An 18,377-nucleotide genomic window follows, 5' to 3' on the forward strand; every position below is an offset into this window, starting at 1 on the left:
CCCCCTCCAGCAGCTCTGCGCCTGTGTGCTTGTGGCACCTCCCCCCTGACAGCGCTCAGTTTTGTTTTGCTTTTTTTTTTTTTTTTTCAAAAGTGAGGGAGTGAGGGTGAGAGCGAGCCCGGCCCTAGCGGCAAGCTGGGCAAGCGCTTTCCAACCTCGTTAGGAATTGGAGGCTGTGTGGATGAGGCTGTGGTTAGTCAAAGGCAACGGTGGAGTCACTGTGTGCATGGTCCTGGAGAGGCAGGCGGAGAGGTGCGAGCTAAACATGCGTGCCTGGGGTAGGGAGACACCCGAACGAATCCACGTCGGGTCCCAAAGGTCGCCTTCCACTAGCAGGGTTACAGGTGGCTCCCTCAGCTCTCCTGGGTTAGCAGGTGACCAATACCATGGGTTCCAGTCTCCTCCGGGTACCAACAGCACCGAGGGACAACCAAAAGGGTGGTGCAGTGAGAGTTTAGGACTTCCCCTCATCTCCTCCTCGGGAGTACCCGCCAGTACACCCTGCTTCTCCTAACTGAGCGCCCAGAGTTCCAGCTGTCGGGACCGCGAGCAGGGCAAGGATCAGCCTGCTAGCTTTTGGGGAAGGGGCGGGGACAGCCAGCGGGACAGCCCACTGTCATTGGCTGGGAAGGGGAGGGCGGAGGGCCCAGCAGGGTCAAGTCCCGGGAGCGCGCAGCGGGCCGCAGTCACGCCGCCGTCGGCAGAGCCAGCGCCCGAGCGCAGACGCGCCCGCCATGAGGGAGATTGTGCACATCCAGGCGGGCCAGTGCGGGAACCAGATCGGTACCAAGGTGGGCCCGGGCGCGCGTTCCGCTCCCGCGGGTGGGCAGTTAGGGTCGCCGGCCTCGGAAGACCTCGCCTTGCTCCTCGGAGCCTGGTTGAACCCCGCGCACTCCTGGGTGGGGAACAAGCCCCGGAGAGCCCGCCCTGTGTCCCCGCGGGCAGACCCGGGGATCCAGCCCAGAGAGTGGGCCACGGGTCCCGGCAGCCGGCTCTCGGGATCCGGCTCGAAGTGGGCCACCAGTCCCAGCTGCGGAATCCAGAGAGTGCGCTCCGGGGACCCGAGACCCGGAGAGTGGGCCACCGGTCCCGAAGGGCGCGCCCTCGAGAGCTGGCCCCGGGGAGTGGCCCCCACGTTCCTGCGGCCGGTCCCGGCGACCGGGCCGGGAGAGGGTGGGCCACGGGTCTCAGCGCACCGACCGGGGATCATGACCCAGGGGATGCACCCGGGTCTGAAGGCTCGGGGAGCCGGCTCCACGGAGCTGGCCACAGGTCCCGGGGCTGCTGGGGGGGAGGGGTGACCCCGGGTGGCGGGGGCTCCCTGGGCTCCGGGTCTGACTCTCTTGTCCCTTGGCCGCTCCCTCGCAAGTTTTGGGAAGTGATCAGCGATGAGCACGGCATCGACCCGGCCGGAGGCTACGTGGGCGACTCAGCGCTGCAGCTGGAGAGGATCAGCGTCTACTACAATGAGTCATCCTGTGAGTCGCACGGCTTCGGGCCGTCTCCCCTCCCCGCGCCACCCGGCCTCCGGCGCCGGCACCTGGCCTTCCCCTGCATGCCCTGACAGGACCCGACCGTCCCCAGCCGGGACCCCGGGCTAGACCCGCAGAGGGAGGGAGGCGCTCGGGGTGCGGTCTCGGCGCCCGCCGGCCCGGCAGAGTTCGCTCGGGGAAAAGTTCGGGCGGGAGGGAGCTGGATGCCCGGCCACTCCCTCACTCCCCCTGCAGCGGGAAACCCGCCCTAGGTCTTTTCAAACTGTGGGATCCCGCCTATCCCGAAGGGCCGGGAGGCTTGAACCAGACAATCCGTTGAGGTTGTGAAATCACCTCGGCACTCCCGGGTCATCCTTTTCTTAAGCTTTTAAAGAACGGAGCAGAGAAACCGACTGTAGAGAGCTTTACATGCTACTTTTATTAGGGATGCTTGGCTAAAATTTTGAGAAACACTTGTTTAAATGATTTTTTTTTTCTGGTCCTTCACCTAAAATTGTGCTCGATGGACACTAAAATTGCAGTGTAATTAATTGGGAGATTAGTAAAGTTCCAGACCCCGGATAATTCCAGTTTGGGAATAATAGCGCCTCTGTCCTCTGAACACTTATTTTTTTACAGCAATTTTTATTATAACAGTATGACACACACCTTGCAAACCAACAAAATCCCAGGGCCCAGAAATGACACGCGCAGGCACTCCTGTGGCCTGGCCTCGCACAAAGTGCATCCCTCGTCTCTGGAGTCACCAGAATTAAGTCACTTTCCACCTGTTCATCCAGAACTGGGAAGGGCGGTAGACATGAATCATGGATGTTGTTCATATAGTAGGGGAGGAACAGCTTAGACATGGAGGCTGTAGACCGCTCTAAGAGAAACACCAGTGTACATCACACTTCCTCTTCATCACTGGGTGACCTCTGCGACACCCCATTCTTCAATTTGGTGGTATGCAGAGCCAAGCAGGGGTGGTGGTGGAACTCCTCCTCCTCCAGGTCCTCACTGGGAACTACAGCTTGCCTGGTGCCATGCCAGGTTACACAGGCCCCCAGGCACGCTCTTCCTTAAATGAGTGAACCTCTAGGGACACAGGATCCCTGGGATGGCACCCGGGAGGAGCTGCCCAGACAGCATGAATGCTCATACATTCACACACATGAATGGGGCAGGTGCCAAAAAGCAGACAGACAGAAGGCCAGTTTGCTGCCACAGATGGTGTTTATTCCCGCGCAGCTAGAGAAGTGCCATTGTCTAGTAGGCATGGAGTGTTGGAGGTGAGCTGGAAAATACAGTAGGCCTGAAGTAGGCGGGAAGGTTGGGTTCTCACTGGTCCTGCCTGTGGCCTCCTAGTTCCTCATCCCAAGGTTACGATTCTCTGAAAGTCACAATACCCTCTCTGAAAGACACTGGTTATCCCAGTGGTTATCCTGCACTGATGGGATGGCTGAAGAGAAGTCAGTAACTCTTGTGCGCTTCCCCCCTCTCCAGCTCAGAAGTATGTGCCCAGGGCTGCCTTGGTGGACTTGGAGCCGGGCACCATGGACAGTGTGAGGTCTGGGCCTTTCGGGCAGCTCTTCCGGCCTGACAACTTCATCTTCGGTAGGTTTTGGCTTGCTTGCTTGCTTTTCTTATTGTTTCATTTTTACTTATTTATTGAGGTGTGTGTGGGGGGGGGAGTTGAACCCAGGGATCAAATTGGGACTGTCCACCTGTGGCACCCTGTACACAGTCAGAAGGTTTCAGAGTTTGGAGCATTTTGAATGTTCAGGTTAGGAAGGCTGAGCCACGCTCGTGAAAGGCGGAGTGTATTCCAGGGAAACAGGAGAATTCCAAGGGTGATTCTTGGCCTACAGGCACTACAGAGAGTGAATGTATCGTGAAAAATCTGGGGGCTGGAGAGATGGCTCAGTGGTTAGGAACACTGACTGCTCTTCCAGAGGACCCAGATTCATATCCCCAGCACCCACATGGCTGCTCACAACTGTCTGTAACTCCAGTTTCAAGGGACCCAAAACCCATGGCAAAACACTAATACACATAAAGTAAACAAAAAAAAAAAAAGAAAAAAAAATGAAAAATCTGTATCCCAGCCCTTCTTCAGAAGGCTCCAGGCAGACAGAGTTATTGAGGGGTAACAGGCAATCCTGTTACCTGAACCATTGCTGAGAGGAAATAATGGGAGCCCCAGTATTTCCTGTGAGGTTGAGTAGCTTTCCCAAAACATGATGTGGGAAAGCTACAGACCAAAGTCACTTAAACAATCAAGGCGAAACTCCAGATATCACTGTGTTTAAAAACAAAACGCTACTCTATGGGGTGTTGTACACAGTGCTGTACCTCCCAAGCTCTAGGGAGGCAGAAGCAGGTGAATCTCTGTGAGTTTGAGGTCAGCCAGTGCTCTATAGGTCCTGTCTGAAAAATAGGAAGGGGGGGGGGGGGCGGGGAAGCACATAGATAATCAGAATAAGCAGATAGGGTCACAGTCAAGAGTCCAGCACACTGTCACCAGCCCTCTGGTCCTTCCCACTTCCTGCAGGACTTTGGACTTGCAGTCTAACCTGCACAGAGACTCTCTAGTCCTTAGTGAGACAGAATTGAACGGGTAGGTATGTAGGATGTCACAGAAATGCTCCCACATGGAAACTGCCATTTTTACCTCCTACAAAGCTTTTGTGCTTGGCTCTGTTCTAAAGGAGGCACAAGATCGTATGTAGTAGTACATGCCTGTAATCTCAGCACTCAGAAGTGGAGGCAGGAGGATCGAGAATTCAAGGCAGTTTCTGGCTACCTAAGAAGCATGAAGGTGACTACCCAGATTGGTAGTGAACAACTTCCAGTTAGTAAGCCCTGTAGTCTTGGCAGTGACTTCCTCTGGGCCTCTCCTGGGTACTGTGTAGCCCAGAAGAGAAAGAAGGTGGCATCCAGCCATGGCTCTGTGACCTTTATGTAGTGGTCACCTTCTCTGAGCTTCTTCGGCCTGTGAGGGCGGTGGAGCACTTCCCTAGTGTCTGACAGGAAGGGCCCCTGCGAGAACCTTGAAGTTCTAAGCACTTAGGAGAACCTGAGGTGAGGGAATGGCAGCGGGTAAAAAGCACTTGCCTTAGAAGCCTGGGCAGGACCAAGGTTCAAGTCCCCGAGCCAGCACAGAGGCAGGCATGGCAGTGACGTGGAGATCAGAGGAAGGAGCAGGGACTCCGCAGAAGCCCACAGGCAGGGAGCCTGGGGATGAAGCAGGGAGTGAGAGAGAGACCTTATCGCTAACAGACGGGAGACTGTCCTCAGACCTCCACAGGTGTGCACAGGGGAGTTGGAGTGCATGCACAAACACACAGGCTCGGATGAGCTGTGTTTCAGGTGTCGTCTGGCAAGGGGGAGCCGATCGGAAGTGATCGAGCCAGGGTCTCGCGTAGCCAGGGCTGGTCTCTAACTCAGTGTGTAGCTGAGGATGACTCTGAGCAGAGCCTCCTGCCTCACGCTCCCTGGTGCTGGGATTAGAGCCGTGGGCCTCCAGGCCTGGTTTATGCTGTGTAGGGATAAAGCACGGCCCTTCACAAGTGCAGTCCGCTAGGAGGGAGTTCACTTAGACTGAGGGCCCATTTCACTCTGGGTTTCCGGCAACTGAATTCATTGTCTTTCTTTTTTTTTTTTTTCCTGACAATTCAATCCAAGAAAGGAAGTGACCCCCATGTCTCTGTCCCTGAAAGGGAGTTCACATACCCCTCCATCCTAAACTAGTATTTTTTTACTTTGCCTTTATTTCCAGCAAAATCCAACACAACCACATTATCAAGAAGTTGAAAACCATTAGCCAGGTGCCTCACGCCTTTAATCCCAGCACTCGGAAAGCAGAGGCAGGTGGATCTCTGTGAGTCTGAGGCCAGCCTGGGCTACAGAGTGAATCACCAAAACCATTTCACCTGCTGTCCATCTCATAGAATCATAGTCAGCTGTGGGGTCTACCTTAACCTGCCTTTATTCTGATTGTCTTCTGTTTTAATTATTTTAATTATAACATTATGTAGATTTTTTTTCACTGAATACTATGTTATAAACCATACTCCATGTTAGTGGATAGTTCTAAGATCTGTAGTTTTAATTAGTACATAATGTAATTAATTAATGGTAGTTAATTCTTTATAAGGCCAGGTCTCAATAGCTATTCGACAGGGAAGCAATGTCTGCTCTTCTAAAGAATATGGTAGCAGGTGGCTGGGAAGAGGGTTTTGATGGTAGAGTGTTTGCTTCACTAACATGAGGACCTGAATTTGGGTCCTTGACACCCCAGCACTCCAGTGCACACCTATAATCCCAGTGCCCGGGGTTGGAGGCAGGTGAACACCTGGGTTTATTCAGCCAGCCAATCTAGTCTAATCAGAGCATTCCTGTCAGACCTGATGGAGGAAGATCCCCAGCATTGCTCCCTGGCCTCCTCTATGCATGCACACATGCACCCACACACATGTGCACACACACAGAATACTGTAATGATCTGGGAGTGGTGGCGTGGCCTGAAATCCTAGCACTTTACATGACGAGGCCGAGGGTTTGGGAGTTTGCCGTCAGTCTGAGCCATGTGATCCCCTGTCTTAAACGAGCAAACAGAAGAATACTGTGAGACCTGGAGATCCTGGCTTAGAGGTTAAGAGCACTTGCTGTTCAGTCGTGAGAACTGGCACTGGATCTCAGCCGTCACATATCAAGCCTAACAACCCACATAGACTTGTAACGGAAGCTCCAGGAGTAGAGACAGGAGGATTTCTAGAATGTCGGTGGTGTCTTCACATGGGTAGTGGAAGCGTGGGCGGTCACCATGTTATTATCTGTACCCTTTTACATGTCTTAAGTCTGATGTAAAGAAAATGTCAGGTTCCCTGGAGGTGTGTGGCGAAGGTGACCGCTTGGTCACAGCACAGCCGTGATTTCTCTGCAGCCTTTCTTGGTCCGGGATGGCCATCTGTCCGCCGTGGGCCCAGGTGGGACTCAGAGCCCCGCCTGGCCTGGGTGGTGTGCCCAGCTGCAGCCCTGTTATGAAGCTGGGTCATCCCAAACTCTGGGTTGTGGGAAGGCAGCTTCTCATAGCAGCCAGTTTTCTTCAAACTGAAAAGCAGGAGGTTGTTAAAAAAGGTCTGTCCTCACCTTTCCAGTTACCGATACCTGGATCAACAAGAGCGAGCACAAATCGAAACAGACCTGTATGTCATCATTGAGTTTTCCGGTTGACCCTAGACATCCTCAAAACTGTTAGAAAATGGCATTTAGGGGCTAGGGAGAGATGGCTTAGTCAGTAAAGAGCTTGCTGCATAGGCATGAGGTCTAAGTCCCATCCCCAGCATCCATTTAAAAAATGAAAGCTGGGTACAGTGAGTGTGTACCTGTGGAGACAGCAGGATCCCTGGTACCCACTGGCTGGCCAGCATAGCTAACTAAACCAGTGAGCTCCAGGTTTGATGTGAGCTTGTCCAAAAAAAAAAAAACTAAGAAGAGTGAGGGAGACACTTCAGCCTCTGGCCTGTATATACTGTGCACACCACACAGGTACACAGTGACCATGCACACACATGCAAAGAAGAAAAGGACATTTGGCATTTAAAGTTCTCCTCAAAATTCTGGCTGGCCTGGACCTGGAATATACTACCATACCCAGGCTTGTTGTTTTCATTTCTCTGTGTGGGTACCCAGAAAGGCCAGAAGGTGTTGAATGCTTTGGAGCCAGAGTTAATAGGCAGCTGTAAGCCACGTGATATGGTATCAGGAGCTGAACCTGAGTCCTCTGGAAGAGCAGCAGTAGGTGTTCCTAACCACTGAGCCATCTCTACAGCCCCCTCTCCTGACTCCCTGTTAAGAATGTATTTGTTTGTTTACTTGAGACAGGGTCTCACTGTGTAGCTCTGGCTTGCCTGGAACTTTCTATATAGACCAGGATGGCTTCAAACTCAGAGATCTGCCTGCCTTTGCCTCCCAAGAGCTGGGATTAAAGGCTATGCCACCCAGTCCAAAATGTTTAACTTGTTTGTTTGTTTTTCAAGACAGAGTTTCACTGTGTTGTACAGCCCTGGCTGTCCTGCAACTCCCTTTGTAGACCAGGCTGGCCTTAAACTCCCAGAGATCCACCTGTCTCTGCCTCCTGAGTGCTAAGATTAAAGGCTGTGTCACCACTGCTGGCTAAGAATGTTTAAAATTTTTAAACAAGTTGTCCTGACATAAAATATCCTTAATTTAACAAATTGGACATTATTTTTTAATTAAGAATTGTGACTTAAACTGGGTGTAGTGGCTCATAACTGAGCCAGAAGGCTGAATGAAGCAGGGGGGTCACTGTGGATTCGAGGACAGCTTAGTCTATATAGTGTTAGGGTAGCCTGGACTACAGAAAGAGAGCCTCTCTTTAAAAAAAAAAAAAATGTTGCTTGTCTAAAAATTTTTTTTTTGTTATGGCTATCCCAACAGGGTAGCCTGGACTACAGAAAGAGATCCTGTCTTTTTTTTTTTTTTTTTTTTTTTTTTAAGTCACTTGTCTAAAATGCATATTATTTAAAATTTTTTTTTTTTCTTTTGGCTATCCCAACTGGCCAGTGAAGTCATCCCAACTTTATGTGGGTTCTGGGTATCTGAACTCAAGTCCTCATTGAGAATTGTCTAATTTCAGCTGACTCAGGATGATGCATTTTTGCTGGGTCACAGCTCTTAGGTAACTTTGGTAAATTAAAATAGACCATTGTCAGGCAGGGCTTACTGAGTGGAGGAGTGTGTGAGGGCCCAGTGAGGGCCCGTCCTCAGCACCAAAAGACTGAATCAATAAGCCAATGCCATTTCAGTTCTGGATATAGCCTGAAATGGCTTAAAGAACATAATTGGTGCTGGATGTGGTGGCACACGCCTTTTGTGCCAGCACTTGGGAGGCACATGCAGGTGGATCTCTGAGTTTGAGGTCAGCCTGGTCTACTGAGTTCCAGGGCTACATAGTGAGACCCTCTTTCAAAAACACCAAGGTGGGGGGGGGGGGGGGAAGGAACTAATTGCATTAGTAATATATAATTTTGGAAAGTGAGAGTTACTTACATTTGAGTTCCCTGTGGTATGATCATATGTTTTGAAAACTGCTTTTCTTAATTGCTGGTTGCACAGTGGCCGTGCCAAGGAGACTGTGGGAAGAAAGCTAAGCGCCAGACAGGCTGTTCCTGAAGGCCCCTTTGTGGATCTGTAGTTTTCCTTCAGATGCAGGACTAGCTAAGGAGCCAGGGAGCACGGAGAGCTGGAAGACTTCGTTCTTCACCCAGTGTGAGCGGGAGGAAAACCAGAGGGAGGACTGTGAGGAAACCCTAGGCTTCTGCAGCGCGCTGGCCAAGGCTCAGGGTTGTAACCTGTGTTTAACAAGCTGCAGTCACTGATTAATGGCCTAATGCATCATGTAGCTGTTCAACTTATGACCCCCCAAATATTTAAGCGGGGATGATCTGTTGCTATGAGACAGTGGCAAAATATTTTTAAAAGCCTCCAGCTTCCTCCTTTTGTCGAGAGTAGAGACTACTTTGGGGCTAATGTGCGCTATGAATAGGGAGTAATCCGAGTCGCTGGGGGAGTTCGGAGTCACTGTAACACCTCCAAGGTTGAGCAAGTTTGATTTAAGGTTCCGAGGCTTGCCTGCAGCTGCCTTCTCTGCTTCTGCACTTTGAATGAATGGCCCAGGTTCTGGCAGTGTGCACAGCCCTTCTGGGAAACAGTGGTGGGTCTACATCGAGTTCCAGCACAAGGTCAAGCCTGAGTTCCAAGTTGACCCAGGGTTTGCTGTTCCCAGGGCCTGTCTTGGGGTCTGGCCTGGCTGCTGCTGCTGCCTGCTGCCTTGTGTGGGAAGGGGTAGACACGAGTTTGTGGGTACTCAAGAAGGACACTGATGATCTGTGCTGCGTGGTGTTTTGTCAACTTGACAGAAGCTAATCATTTGGGATGAGGGGATGGCAAATTGAGAAAAGCCCGCCACCAGACTGGTCCGTGGGCAAGCCAGTGGGCATTTTCTTGATTGATTAATGATTGATGTGGGAGGGCCATCCCTGGGCAGGTGGTTCTGGGTTCTGTAAGAAAGCAGGCCTAGCAAGCTATGAGGAGCAAGCCAGTAAGCAGCACTCTTCCATGGTCTCTGTGTTCCTGCCTTGAGTTCCTGTCCTGGCTTCCTTTCACGGCGGACTGTGCACCTAAAGGTGAAATAAACCCTTTCCTCTCCAAGTTGCCTTTGTTCATCATGTCTTATCACCATCTTAGAGTCTGCTCAGAGAAAAGAACCAGCCAGGTTTCACTGGGCAGCACAGCTAGACAGGATGGAAGAGAACTCCTGTTTGTAAGAAGAGGAGGCCTGCCTGGCGGCGGTGGCGCATGCCTTTAATCCCAGCACTCGGGAGGCAGAGCCAGGTGGATCTCTGTGAGTTCGAGGCCAGCCTGGTCTACAGAGCGAGATCCAGGACAGGCACCAAAACTGCAGAGAGAAACCCTGTCTCCAAAAACCGAGAGAGACAGAGAGACAGAGAGACAGAGAGACAGAGAGACAGAGAGACAGAGAGACAGAGAGACAGAGAGACAGACACAGAGAGAGACACAGAGAGAGACACAGAGAGAGACACAGAGAGAGACACAGAGAGAGACACAGAGAGAGACACAGAGAGAGACACAGAGAGACAGAGAGAGAGACACAGAGAGACAGAGACAGAGAGAGAGAAGACCCACCCCAGACAAGGTTGGACCAGGGAAAAGCAAAACAAGAGAATGGCTACCTGAGAGGCTAGAGGTGCTGTAGTCACGGAGCAGGTGTCTGCCCACGTCCCTGTGGAGCCGTTCAGCTGCTCTGTCAATTATCTTGGAACCTCATCTCACCCCGTGGGGCATAGATGGCAGGAGCGAGAGTCTAGTGCCCTCCTGAGGCAGGCAAAGTCAGAGGGGGAGGCCACTATGGTCAGGCCGGGGTGCCCGCTGGAAACTTACCTTTAAATATTGAAACGTGCCTAAAGATTTCATCAGAGTGGATTCAAAGGGTCTCCACATGCCCTGTCCAAACATCACACGAGTGTGTAGTGTAACATCGGGGATCCCTCAGCCCCACAATGGCCATGGGGTTATATCTTTAGGCAGATAACTAGTGTGGTAGATGGTTGGGGTTTTCTATGTACACTCTTACACATTTGCACACACAACTGGGTCTGTGTTCAGGAGATGAAATTAGTATACGTACTCTTGAAGCCTTTTGAGTTCACTCACATATTTCAGACATCTTCCGTGGTAGTCACAGTACCTTTCCATTGTAACTGTTACTTAGCCACTTTCTGTTTATTGATGATATTTAATCCACTTAAAGGCGTGTTTTCTTTCTTTTCTCTCTCTCTCTAATTTAGGGTGTTTTTTTTTGTTGTTTTTTTTTTTTTTGGTTTTGTTTTGTTTTTTTGTTTTTTGAGAAAGGGTTTTCTGTGTAGACCTGGTTGTCCTAGAACTCCCTTTGACCAGGCAGGTCTCAAACTCACATAGATCCTCCTGCCTCTGCCTCCTGAGTGCTGGAACTAAAGGAGTGTACCACCACGCCCCACATAAAGGCATATTTTCATATTACCTTAATTATCTCATAAAATTGTCTCTCGAGTTACAGTTTTAGGGTTTTGTTTGTTTTGTTTTTTGAGACAGGGTTTCTCTGTGTAACAGCCTTGGCTGCCCTGGAACTCGCTCTGTAGACCAGGCTGGCCTCGAACTCAAGAGATCTGCCTGCTTCTGCCTCCCAAGTGATGGGATTAAAGGCGTGTGCCACCACTGCCTGGCTCATTTTTAGTTTTTTTTGTTTTTTTTGTTTTTTTTTTTTTTTTTTTTTTTTTTGGGTTTTTCGAGACAGGGTTTCTCTGTGTAGCTTTGCGCCTTTCCTGGAACTCACTTGGTAGTCCAGGCTGGCCTCGAACTCACAGAGATCCGCCTGGCTCTGCCTCCCGAGTGCTGGGATTAAAGGCGTGCGCCACCACCGCCCGGCTCATTTTTAGTTTTATAAGTAATATATAATGGTGAAATGACCTCATCTTTAAAGATAGCCTGGTTTGTTTGTTTTTTTCTTTTTTTAAGGCAGAGTAACTGGGCCCTGCTGACCTACTAGGAACTTATTAGAGATCCTACTGCCTCTGCCTACTGAGTACCAGTATTAAAGCATTAAAGTAATGGGCCACCATACTTGGTTCAAGAGAGCATATAATTTAAAAAAAAAAAAAAAAGATTTTATTTTTTACATATGTATGAGTATTTGTCCACAGGTATATTTGCATCACATGCATGCAGTACCTGAAGAGACCAGAAGAGGGTGCCAGATCCCCTAGAACTGGAGTTACACATAGTTGTGAGCTGTCCCGTGGGTGTTGGGAGAGCAGTGAACGGCTCTTAGCCACTGAGCCATCTCTCCATCCTGCAAATACATCTTGATGGAAGATTGCTTTTGATTTTGGCATGTAATTCAGATAAGATGTTTTTGTTTTTCAAGACAGGGTTTCTCTGTATAGCCCTGGCTATGCTGAAACTCAGTGTAGACCAGGCTGGCCTTGAACTCAAACATCTGCTTGTTTCTGCCTCCCGAATGCTGGGATTAAAAGCATGTGCCAACACCACCTGGCTGCAGATAAGATTTTTTAAAAAATTAAATAACATAAAACATAAGTCATCCTCTGTGTGTGTGTGTGTGTGTTTACACATGCAAGTACATGTGGACAGTTTTTTTTTTTTAGTATAGTGACCAAACCTTATCCAATTTGGGTAATATTTAATATCTGCTCTCATATATAAGAACTAATAGGAAAAAATACATAGATATTTCTAAGGCCTTATAATCATGTCATTTGCAATTTTAGGAACTTTTTTTGTACCAGCATCACGTGATAGATGTTTAAGTACAGGGGATGTGCAGTTTTAGAAAAGCAGAGGCAGCCGGGCGGTGGTGGCGCACGCCTTTAATCCCAGCACTCGGGAGGCAGAGCCAGGCGGATCTCTGTGAGTTCGAGGCCAGCCTGGGCTACCAAGTGAGTCCCAGGAAAGGCGCAAAGCTACACAGAGAAACCCTGTCTCGAAAAACCAAAAAAAAAAAAAAAAAAAAAAAAAGAAAAGCAGAGGCAAGATGTATGGTACCCAGTTCTCCTCCAGTCATTTCTAAGTACATCCGTACATATACATATACTACACACAGGTCTGTATGGGAAATGCTTCCTCTAGTAATAGATGTTTAATTTTGTGATTAAAGAAACTGAAGCAGGGTGTTAAAATTTAACCATCAGTCTTTCCAGATCAAAATTTCTCTGTAGAGGAAGACTAAGGAAGCTTGTCAGGTAGGACGAGCTGCTCTATAACACAGACTGACTAGATGGTTTTTCCTACCCACTTTAATTGTTGATAAAACTCACAGCTCTTGTAGGCATGTTAGGCTCCTTTCCACAAGTGGACTGGATATAATTGGACGGTAAGAATCATGCCTGTGCTAGTCTTCAATGACAGGTGCAAAACCAACAGTTAGTTCCCAGAAAAATGTTCAAAAGTAATCCTGGATAATAAATGAGGTGCCCCGTTCACATTAAAAAATCGTTACTGTTTTGAAGCTGGGCGCAGTAACGTACACCTTTTGCAAGATCAGCCTGGCCTGGTGGGGCTACATGAGTATGTATCTTAAATTTTATATTTAGATTGATTTATCGTTAGTTTAGTATAATATCCTGGGGTTGACCCCAGGTCCAGGACCTCTGCACACTAAGTTCACTTTTGTAGTGAGCCCACCCCTAGGCACAGAGTTGGCCTGCCTAAAGAGGTACCTGCTCGTCTGTTTCCTGGGCACTGTGGTGGGAACCTGTTGCCTGATTCCTGTCGCTTTGCTCTCAGAAAATATTGACGGTGGAAAGCGGGGCACTGATGTCCCCCCCTGGACTCTTGCTGTCTTGCAGGACAGACGGGCGCCGGGAACAACTGGGCCAAGGGCCACTACACGGAGGGCGCGGAGCTGGTGGACTCGGTGCTGGACGTGGTACGCAAGGAGTGTGAGCACTGCGATTGTCTGCAGGGCTTCCAGCTCACACACTCGCTGGGCGGCGGCACGGGCTCGGGCATGGGCACCCTGCTCATCAGCAAGATCCGAGAGGAGTACCCGGACCGCATCATGAACACCTTCAGCGTCATGCCGTCGCCCAAGGTCTCGGACACCGTGGTGGAGCCCTACAACGCCACGCTGTCGGTGCACCAGCTGGTGGAGAACACCGACGAGACCTACTGCATCGACAACGAGGCCCTCTACGACATCTGCTTCCGCACGCTCAAGCTCACCACGCCCACGTACGGGGACCTCAACCACCTGGTGTCCGCCACCATGAGCGGCGTCACCACATCGCTGCGTTTCCCCGGCCAGCTCAACGCCGACCTGCGCAAGCTGGCCGTGAACATGGTGCCCTTCCCACGCCTGCACTTCTTCATGCCCGGCTTTGCCCCACTCACAGCCCGGGGCAGCCAGCAGTACCGGGCCCTGACGGTGCCCGAGCTCACACAGCAGATGTTCGACGCCAAGAACATGATGGCCGCCTGCGACCCACGCCACGGCCGCTACCTGACCGTCGCCACCGTCTTCCGGGGCCCCATGTCCATGAAGGAGGTGGACGAGCAGATGCTGGCCATCCAGAATAAGAACAGCAGCTACTTTGTGGAGTGGATCCCCAACAACGTCAAAGTGGCCGTGTGTGACATCCCGCCCCGGGGCCTGAAGATGGCCTCCACCTTCATCGGCAACAGCACCGCCATCCAGGAGCTGTTCAAGCGCATCTCGGAGCAGTTCTCGGCCATGTTCCGGCGCAAGGCCTTCCTGCACTGGTTCACCGGCGAGGGCATGGATGAGATGGAGTTCACCGAGGCGGAGAGTAACATGAACGACCTGGTGTCCGAGTACCAGCAGTACCAGGACGCCACGGTCAACGACGGGGAAGAGGCTTTTGAAGACGAGGATGAGGAAGAAATCAACGAATAAGGAGCCTTAGGGTTGCTGCGGTGCACACCTGCTCTTTTCTTAGCCCTGATGATGTGGGCATGGTACCCTGGTCTACGGTGTCACAGGCCCCTCTCAAACCAATCCCACCGCAGTGTCTCCCAGGTTATCTGGAACAGAGCACTTTCCTTTCCCGGAGAATTGGCAGTCGTCCCACCAGACCAGGGTGATTTTTGTACAGGAACACTGAGAGCAAATTAGGGGCCTGTACAGGGCTCAAGGCAGCAACCACCTTCCGTTAAGTGCCCAGCCATCAGAGTTAACAGGGGAGTTAGAGTAAGGGTTTGTTTTTCCTCCTTGGTGATTAAAAACCAAAGCCACACAGTGTTGCCTTAATCGAATACAGCAATATGGAACTTTGTGACAATCCGTTCATAATAAAACGCTAAGCCTGTTCGTTGGTCTCTTGCTCTTCATCAAAGCGATGTGGTATGTAGTTCTCATTTTTCAGACACCTGTTTTGTGAGACGCCCATAAATCACACCTGTCTTGGAAGTGGCTGTTGGGAGACGGGCCTGCTGTGGTCTGGCGTCACCAGGTAGCACACAGCTAAGCCTTTCCCTGCCCATTCCCGAGCAGGTGAGATGGGTACCACGGACTCGCCCATATTTGCAATTTTGTGTCTTCCCAACACAGGAGAGACACCACTCTCCTGCCCCACGTCTCACAAGGCTTGCTAGGACAGTGGCACCTCTATTCTTGTGAGGCTGGCAGGGACCACCACATGAGGGCACAAGCCCTGGGCACTTGGCTTGTGGGAACCATAGCAGCTTAAGGGCCGAATGTCTCGGCTTTACTCACTTGAAAACTGGAGTTCCTACAGGCAAGCTAAGAACTGGCCACTGTGGCAAACCCCTGAAGGCCGGTTCCTCCTCTGTTCTAGGAGCAACCTGGTTTCTGGCCAGTATATCCCTTCTACAGAGAGGCTCAGTTCCTTTACTGTCAAAGACCCCCAAGTCTCTGATAACAGTTCATCACCACTAAATACCCTCGTGACTAGGTAGGCCTTACAGCCTCAGAACAAGTCTCCATTGAACCACGACCTCCCCAAAGCACCCAGTGGGAGAGACAGCACGGTCCTTCTGCAAGACCATGCAGAGCCAATATGCTGGTGAGAGAGCTGAGGTACCTAGATGCATCTCTGATCCACTTACAAAGTGGCCATGAGCTGGAATGTACACCATCAAACAAAATAGCTCCCTCCCCTGGAAAACTATCCTGGCCTCTAGGATGCCACTGCATTATACATGTCTAAAAGGACACTGTCCCCATATTAGCAATGCACAAGAGCAAGCTGGAATGTTTTTATAAGATGCAGCTAAAAAATACAAAACCAGTTAAGCATGGTGGGACACAGCTATAATCCCAGTACTCAAAAACCAGGGGGTTGGAGACATGGCTCAATAGTTAAGAACACACATTGGGGACGCAAGTGGACTTCCCAACACCCATGTCTGGCACCTGTAACTCTAGCTCCAGGGGGTCTGATAGACTTTCTGGCCTCCGTGGGTACCTGCACGTATGTATACACACACTTCAAAATAAAGGCTGGAGTTAAGAACATCAGCTGTTCTTCCACAGGACCCACGGTCAATTCCCAGCACCTACATCCAAGACACAACTGTCTACAATTGCAGTCTCAGGAGATCTGATACTCTTCTGTCCTTCTCAGGTACCAGGCACACATGTAGTGCAGACATACATGCAGGCAAAAATATGCATGTACGTAAAAAGATAAAAATTCATCTTTTAAAGAAAACCAAGCAGGGGACTGCTCTAAGTTCAGTGCCAGTGTGGACTACACAGTGACTTCCAGGCCAGCCTGAGCTACGAGTACAAAAATAGCTAGTATCTCTAAGCTCAAACACTGGCATTTGGAGAGGTGAGTCAATCTGCAGTTGTACAATCTTTATAACCCCCTTCTGGTGACTGACCAACAGCAGGAACTACACACACCTTCAGCACCAGCAGGGACTCAGATTCGTTGTCTCCTCTCTGAACTCAGGGCAGGGCAGCCGAGTCCGGCCGGCACACTGCACACCTGTCCTGACCAGCTCAGAGAACCTAGCTGAGGCAGCTATCAGAGAGACAACCGACTCTTGGGTCCAACAGCACCAGTCCAGGACATAAATCTGGAAGGCTGCATGCAGCTTTCTGTGACAGCTGATGAGACCAGCATGGTAAGATTTTGAAGAATTTATCTTCAAAAACGAAGACTGCTTAATTTCTTGACAGTATGTTTTCTAAACATAAGCCCAGCATAGTGACCCTTCACATGTTCAGGAAAAAGTATAATGTCCACTTTTTATTTTTGATGTAAAGAATCCGTATTTACACAATACATTCATGTTTTTAAATATGTTACAGTTCTCTATAGAAAACCATTCCATTAAAACAGCAACAAGTGATCTGAATTCAAATTTTAAAATATTTGCTTGAATCAAAATATTCTTCTCGGGACTCCACCTGAGTTTCCCACAGCACTTCTGCAGAGCTATCGGAGGAGGAGGAGGAACGGAGCCCACAGAAGAGGATTCCACAGGACAGCCTTGGCAGGTGGTGCTGGCTCCTGGTCCAGCCACTGTTGGAGAGGCCAAGGCTGGGGGGCAGGAGCGTCCCCGGCAGAGCCCTGGACAGTGGCTGGCACTCCCGCAGCTGCAGTGGAGGCCCTCTGCTCAGCCTGGCCCAGTCAGCAGCTGGCTCTGTTTGCACCACAGAGGCCGCTGTTCTGAAGGCTGCTGCTGAAACTGCAGGGCTCGGGAGGACAAGGTCCGGGGCCTCCAGCCCTGGGCCTAGCTGACAACCTTCTCGTTCAGGGGCTCCTCCTTCTCCTTCTCCTTCTCCTCCTTCTCCCGCTCCTTGTTCCAATCCTGCAGGCCCTCAGGAAGCGAAGTGTCCTCATCCAAGCTGCCGGTGCCTTCCACAAATTCTTCATACGTGGATTTTTCTGTAAATGGTCTGGGGCCCAGAAGTTCAACCATATCATTCTTATCTAGTACTTCCTTTTCTAACAGTAAAAGAGCAACCTGAAATACAAGCAATTTCCATTAAAACTTACTTAGCAAAATCTACTCCAAAGTTAAGATTTTTACTTACAGCTGACTTCATTCTAATAAAACCCTAAGGGGTTCGGGAGAGAACTCAGTGACTAAGAGCACTTGCTGCTCTTGCAGAGGACCTAGGTTCAGCTCCCAGCTCACTACCATCTTGTAACTCTAAAGGATCTAACTCCCTCTTCCGGTCTCTGATAACACCAGACACACACATTGTGCACATACTTCATTCAGGAAACACTCATACACATTAAAAGACTTTAGTATTACAAAATAAAACCAGGCCAGTCGGTGGTAGTACACCCTTCAATCCCAGCACTTGGGAGGCAGAGGTAGGCAGATCTCTGTGAGTCTAGCCTGGTCTACAGAGCTATCTAGGCCAGCCAAAGCTACATAGAGAAACCTAGTCTTGAAAAACCAAATTAAAAAAAAAGAATCTAAGACAACTGAACATGTCTTATAAATAAGGTCACATGGTTTTTTAGAGTAAGATGTGCAATATACAGAAGTCACAAATGTCCTTCATAGGCAAACAGGCAAACACATTTTGGCATATCTACACAATTAAGGATTATGTAGTTGTAATAAAGGAATGCACATACTTCTATGGAAGTAAGTAAAGCATAAATGTCTATGTTTGCCTTTAGGAGGGAAGAGCAGACTGTGTGCTATCGGGGAGGCCATCACCTTGGGCTGTTCCTTACCTGAAATCCTTATACAAGCAAAACTGAACTGACTGAGTGCATTTCTCGTAACTAATTGTGAATGGAAGCTCAGGAGAAAAAGCTTTAGGATTCCTTCTAAGGCCGCCTCTGA

General features: G+C 50.0%; 2 protein-coding genes across 3 annotated transcripts in view; one reads left to right on the forward strand and one right to left on the reverse strand.

Annotated features, from left to right (window-relative positions):
* Window positions 1-691: 691 nt before the first annotated feature.
* Window positions 692-14,904, forward strand: Tubb6 (tubulin beta 6 class V). Of its 2 annotated transcripts, XM_059246008.1 has the most exons (4): window positions 692-791; window positions 1,370-1,478; window positions 2,979-3,089; window positions 13,424-14,904. In XM_059246008.1, exons 1-4 carry the CDS (start codon window positions 735-737, stop codon window positions 14,488-14,490), a joined length of 1,344 nt encoding a protein of 447 aa, XP_059101991.1. In that variant the 5' UTR covers window positions 692-734; the 3' UTR covers window positions 14,491-14,904. The 2 variants fall into 2 exon arrangements, with proteins under 2 accessions (XP_059101991.1, XP_059101992.1); XM_059246009.1 differs by lacking the exons at window positions 692-791; window positions 1,370-1,478; window positions 2,979-3,089 and adding an exon at window positions 13,113-13,142.
* Window positions 14,905-16,786: 1,882 nt separating this feature from the next.
* Afg3l2 (AFG3 like matrix AAA peptidase subunit 2) overlaps window positions 16,787-18,377 on the reverse strand; it is a 47,409-nt gene continuing 45,818 nt past the window's right edge. Inside the window, exon 17 of the mRNA XM_059246359.1 lies at window positions 16,787-17,534. Coding sequence (XP_059102342.1) covers window positions 17,301-17,534 — 234 coding nt within the window. The 3' untranslated portion in view covers window positions 16,787-17,300. The remainder of the gene's footprint in view (window positions 17,535-18,377) is intronic.

Source organism: Peromyscus eremicus, chromosome 19, assembly GCF_949786415.1.
Source record: "Peromyscus eremicus chromosome 19, PerEre_H2_v1, whole genome shotgun sequence".
NCBI lineage: Eukaryota > Metazoa > Chordata > Mammalia > Rodentia > Cricetidae > Peromyscus > Peromyscus eremicus.